This window comes from Lates calcarifer, unplaced genomic scaffold (assembly GCF_001640805.2).
Source record: "Lates calcarifer isolate ASB-BC8 unplaced genomic scaffold, TLL_Latcal_v3 _unitig_3969_quiver_2483, whole genome shotgun sequence".
NCBI lineage: Eukaryota > Metazoa > Chordata > Actinopteri > Centropomidae > Lates > Lates calcarifer.
The window spans coordinates 1,451-7,747 of NW_026116632.1; the positions used below are offsets into that span (position 1 = coordinate 1,451).

Consider the following 6,297-nt stretch of genomic DNA (forward strand, 5'->3'; position numbering starts at 1 on the left):
CCACCACATTTTGTCTCTTCACCACTTGGTTTATTGAAGAGATTCACCTGCATTTAGAATGATACTGTTCTGAGTTTTACATTTTATCTCACTGGTCTTATTGACTGCTGTTCTATACTTATTGCTACAGTCCGGATACTGTGTACTACAACACTACCATGTCTCACACAGCTATTGGCGATGAATAAATTAATCAAAAAAGAGCATCAGAATAAACAGAAGTTAAAGTGTCAGAGAGATGCCACAAAACATGATCACATCTTTCAAGTCAAATTAATTAATTAACTTTCCAAACAAATAAATAAACAAATGTTTGACCCAGCTTGTCGCTGACGTCAGTCTACTACAACCAATCCAGGAGCTTTCACACAGACACCTTTTTTGGTAATCCTCTTTCCTTAGAGGAGCTGTCCGATCAGCACCGCATTGTGCGCTCTGCCTGCGCCAGGAATAGCCACGTTAACACAAGTCACATTAACCGGGCTTACAGTGACCGACTCAGCCCTTTATCGGATTTTCTGCTTTAGAATTTTCTTGAATTTTATTTATTTTTTCCTGCTTAGCCATGGCGCTACGTTGTAGAAATACGTGATGTTTTTTGTGGGTAGACCATTTAGGCTCCACTTTTACGCACTAAACTTCAGTGTGGATTTCGTCAGAGAGTGTTAAGGGTTTAGTGTTTCCACTAAACTTTTCACTTTTCCCTCGACTTCCCTTAACGGTAAACGCTGTCGGTATGTTTTCACTCTTATGCGGATTGTTGTGTTTTTGTGCGCTGGGCTCAGGTCAACCAGCGAGCGGCCAGGCGGACGATGGAAAGCGGTACATCTGCCGGGCAATACCCCTCAGCGGCGATGCCAGCTGCCCTGTTACATTGTTACCCGAGCTTAACGTCGGGAGCCAGGAAGAGGAGCTCAGGAACACTGTCATGCAGCTGCGAGAGACGATTTTACAGCAGAAAGAAACTATTTCCAAACAGCTGGGCACCATCAACGAGCTGACCACCAAGCTGTCCCTGTGCGCCTCAGCCACCGACGATAGGAAGTACGACAAGGGGGGTTCCTGGGGGAAAGTAAAGCAAAACACAATGGGGGATGTTCCCAGAGATCCCAATGACACCATTGACAGTCTTGGAAAAACCATGCAAGGGCTCAAAGACCGTCTGGAAAACCTGGAGGTAAGGCGCCATGCGTAAAAATCAGAGTTTGATTCTCCGTACGGATTTATAGGCTTAGGACATGTTGTAAACTCATTGCTCAGTTGTACCAGCACTTCTGGGAATCGTTAGATCAAACACGGGTATCAGAGGAAAGAGATTAATTGTCTCACCTCAAACTTCCTTTTAAGCAGATTTAGTGACTGACGTGTGTTTGTTATGCTTGTCCAACCACTTACAGTCTGTTAAAAAGCTTAAACAACATCAACCTCACAATCTTAAAATGATTGCACATTATGTCATTTATTGGTCACTCAGATTATTTATTTCTACCCCCCTTTGTCTCTCATGTATGAAGAGTTTATATGTGATGTAAAGGGAACAAAAGGGCTTGTTTACTGTTAATCCAACCTCCACTGATGTAGAAATCCTGACAGTATATTTATAGACCTGTCAGTCACTAATGCAGAACAGTCACAACTTGTTTATAGGTGATGTAAGGCAGCACCCACAGCTCCCATGAGGCTCACTGTCCTGATCATCCCTGCACACTTCCTGCTCATGATGCCCTGTCCATCATCCCTCACAGCAACAGCAGATGCGGGCCAACGTGTCCGGCGCCTCATTCCCCAGCGAGCTCCGCGACCTCCTGCAGCGTCGGCTCGGGGAGCTGGAGAAGCAGCTCCTGAAGAAAGTCAGCAACCTGGAGGAGGAGAAGAGCATGCTGTCCAACGCCACCGCCGCCTACAGGATGAAGACAGAGAGCACGCTCAACGCCCTGGTGGAGAGGATCAGCGAGCTGGAGAAAGGTACAGGAAATGCATTTTTCATCCGGCAACTGCAGTGCTGTCAGATTTAGATCATCACAGTTGTGCAGAAAAAGGCAAGATGAAATATTGTTTGGAGATTAAGTAAGTCACTGGGAATTGGAGACAGGCATATGATAGGGTGACATACAGCAAATATAGCTCATTAGTAGAGAGGATGACTGAGCTGGAGGTTGCTGCATGGGTTTAACTGTAATACACTAATGGATAGGAGAGGAAGGCACTCAGATGTACAAAGAAGCTGAGAGGGTCTGATGAATCAGAGACGGTGAAATAAAAGTGACAGACATGTACCTTTTTTACATAAAAGGGACTTTCTGTTGAGACTGTTTTAAGCCTAGACTGTCTCTGTATTAAACATAAAGGGCAGCGATGCTGTTGTTTCCTCGCTTTCATTCCCAGGCAGCCATAATCCCCTGGGAAACCTCTCACCTCTCCTGCCCTCTCTCCCTGTCTGTTCCCTTGCTTTCTCTCTGGCTGTCTCATTACAGGGGGAGGAGACTTCAAGTCCCCAGAGCAGTTTAAGCTGTCCCTTCCCCAGCGGACCAACTACCTGTACGGCCGCATCACCAAGAGCTTGCCAGAGATGTACGCCTTCACACTCTGCATGTGGATCAAGTCTAGCGCCAGTCCTGGAATAGGGACACCCTTCTCGTACGGGGTGCCGGGCCAAGCGAATGAAATTGTGCTGATCGAATGGGGCAATAACCCAATAGAGCTTCTCATCAACGACAAGGCAAGCGGTCTCAGGTTTTGTAAATTCTCATGAACTGTGTGCGTAATTTGTGCATAATTCAGACAAGCCACAACTAAGTTCAATGTATTGTGACTGTAGGTTGCCCAGTTGCCTTTGGAGGTACGTGATGGAAAGTGGCACCACATCTGCATCTCCTGGACCACACGGACGGCCAATGGGAGGCTTACCAAAATGGAGTGAAGCTGGGATCTGGTGACAACCTGGCGGCCTGGCACCCCATCAAACCTGGGGGGGTCATCATCCTCGGGCAGGAGCAGGTAAGGAAGTGTTGTAGGACCCCAAAATGTCAGGAAAAATTAACTATCAGAGTCCTTTGTATTTGACACATCTCTGCAGCTTCAGATTTAGTCATTACGCTGTCACGATCAAAGAAAGCAGCCACTTACCTGGAATTACATCACCAGCGACTTCTCTTCTTCATAAAGTGACATTGTTTTTTTGGCTTTATTTTCCAGACAGTGAGGCACACTAACGATGCACTATCAACTCCTTAGTGCAGCATGTATCACAAGTCAAACACTTCAAAGCTCAATGTCAAGTACATCTGCTACTAAGCAGTGTTATTTATAACACACCTTTGTAAACTGCAGATGGAAACAAGAAAATCAACCAGACCTAAAGCAGCAGTAATAAGATGGTGGCACGTTGTCATTACAAAACAATTAACAAGACAACAGTAAACCTGTCAGGCCACAGAGGCCTCCCTCTGGACAAATCAGTGCATTATTAGGAATGTGAAAATGGAGGAGTAAGATGTATTTGTCTGTATAGTCCTGTGGAAATTCAGTCAGCAGTGTTTGACACTATTCTTATCAGGGGACATTTAGCTGATAAGCTATATGCCTGAAAACAGAGTGTAAAAGTTAGCATCCAGAAATAAATGTAAATGTAAATGTGTTGTTAGCAACGCTAAAGCTAAATGTGGACACTCACACTTTGATTTATGACCAAATTGTTGTCGTAAGCATGCTTACATTAGCATTTAGCCTAAGGCAACATTGTGCATAAATTCAGCTTAGATGCTTCAACATGTTAAGCACACAGATTAAAAAAATAAATAAATAAACTGAATGTTCTGAAAGTCTATACTGCATACTGCATCCTTCATATCAACAAAATGCATTAATGGTGTGTAATATATACTGTATGTCTGTGGAATGTGATCTTCAGACAGATAATTGTGTGACAATTACACATGCGTTGCAGTGGCCTCTTTAACCTTTAACTTAATATCCAAGTAATGAGATACTTCATTTCCAGAGGTTTAATCAAAATCCAATCAGTGGCATACAAGTGATTTATAAATATGTAGTGCAGTTTTAAGAACTTTAACAAAGGTGAGACATGAAAAATCAAGTGTATACATTGTTTTAATCATTTGTACCTTTCATATTTTATATAACTTTTTAATTATATTTTCTGTATGTTTTGTCTCCCAACATGAAGGTTATGAAATCATTCTTTTCAATGCCAGGAATAAAGTTATGGTGGAGGAATTCCACTAAAAGCAGTCCAAGTGTGTTAGTTTTTTAATTGTAGAATGGAATGAAAGGACTTGACCTCAGTGTCCTCAATGACTCGATTAGAACAAGGCAATAACACACATTAAACCCTGAAAAGTTTAATGGCCAGTCCATCAAGGTCCCACAGACAACCTCCACCTCAAAAAGATAATTACCTTTGATAATGGTGTTGTTGTTGTTGGTGATGCTTTACATTTACATCCTCCTGTTTATGGCCCCCGCAGGACGTGGTGGGCGGGCGTTTTGATGCCGGACAGGCCTTCGTGGGCGAGCTGAGTCAGGTGAACATTTGGGACCGCGTTCTGAAGCCTGTGGAGATCCAGTCAATGGCCAACTGCAGCTCTTACATCCCCGGGAATGTTGTCTCCTGGCTAGCAAGCAATGTTGAAGTTTTTGGGAGGGGGGCATTCAAACGGCCTTTGGAGATGTGTCAGGAGCGTCTGCCTAACGCTTAAAATCTGCCTGTCTGCTTTTCTTTTGATTACCTGCTGTTTCCATCCATCAGCATTTTCCTGTTTATTGTCTACTAGACTTTAGGTGATACATTGTTTTATCTGCTTTGCACAGAGATATATTTGGGATATGTAAACCAGATAGAATCTCTCAAAATCAAACGTTCGCTTACACATGACAAAACACACCAAAGTGCATATTGTTATGTGGAGGCTGGACAGAGGCAACCAGAGAGTTACATATACCATTTCTTTCTCCCCTATGATTAAGGTACTTAAAAACTTAAGTGCACCCACTATAGTAAAAAGGTCCCCTCAGGTATTAGTGCTAACACCAACCCCTTCACCCCACCCTAAAAAAAAAAAAGCTTTCAAGTAATGAAAATCCACTTTAGTCCAGCACAGACGCACGCATGTGCTGCGACTACTACAAATACACTGAGGCCCAGACTGGCTGGCGGTTTGGCGTTTGTATGTGAGCTGACATTGCGTGCTGTGTGGGAGGAAAGATTAAAGGTCTGGCTAATGTTATGTCTCTTCCTTAACTAGGGGATGGGCTTGGAGCCATCGTCAATTAAACGTCTGATCCTGACATGTTCGGTCATTTTTAAGGGGGGTAGAGCTGGAACAATACTATTGGGCGCTTCATCTGTTGTGTGGTACTGGCTGGTACTGTAGTTGGAGCATGTGTGCAGCAGACTTAACCCTCTGGTGTAAATCCTACTGTTAGTTTTCCAGCTTAGGTAAGAGTTAGTGAAAACTTTATCTTATTGGGAAGCTTTATTCTTTGCATGTGTAACTGATACCAGTGATACTAGTGAGTCTATCACAGTGCTTTCTCTCCTGCCTTTTCCATCCGAACAAAACCTTGTTTAGAATGGAGAATCATGTTAAAAATATTTTCATAGCTTTAATGTTGTGATATATTTTTATCTGTGATTTGTAATGTTGTTATTGTGGATATTGTAACTACACACTGAACAAAAAAAAACAGATTAGACCTTTCAAAACTCTCACAAATGTACTTTGAATGTACTGGCTGTACATTAATTGTTTGTATGTGTAGTGTAATTTTCCATTATTCGGTGTCTCTGTCCAGAAAGACCTGAGTTGTTTTTTTTTTAAGTGATCTCTGTTTTCAGTACATGCACAAGGCAATGTTCACCTTGTCATCGTCACCTTTGCCTTTTAATGGAGACTTAAGTGCCATTTAATGTTTTCTAAGTGTTGAAATGGTTTGCTTTGCCAATAAATGAAAATGTGGAAAATAAAGAAAACTGCTGCAAAATGAATTACAAATTTCTGTGTTTTATCTGTCCTGAGTTTCCTGATGATCAGTACATCTCCTTTGATCTATTTCAAGTGTGCTTAGTATTTAAGAGTGGAATAAATCAGGGCCATCTGAGAGCATTCACTTAATCTGTGGGGGACTTTGTTTAAGCATATGGCAGATTTACACCAGTTTAAAATCATGGTGTCTCTTGTTAGTGGTGTCTGTCAAGCTGGTAAGTTGACACAGGAGTGACAACCTGGTCAACACAGCAACAGGTGTCCCGGGTGGCATTAGCGATGCTTAACAGAT

At 42.7% G+C, this 6,297-nt stretch overlaps 1 protein-coding gene across 1 annotated transcript; it reads left to right on the forward strand.

The window, feature by feature from the left end:
- Nucleotides 1-607: 607 nt before the first annotated feature.
- On the forward strand, nucleotides 608-5,992 carry LOC108895305 (neuronal pentraxin-2-like). Its single transcript, XM_018694030.2, is given in 6 exon segments — nucleotides 608-1,177; nucleotides 1,746-1,965; nucleotides 2,475-2,719; nucleotides 2,819-2,882; nucleotides 2,885-2,997; nucleotides 4,488-5,992. Coding segments are annotated over 6 exon segments (1,314 nt in total). The 5' UTR covers nucleotides 608-736; the 3' UTR covers nucleotides 4,719-5,992.
- The last annotated feature ends 305 nt before the right edge of the window (nucleotides 5,993-6,297 follow it).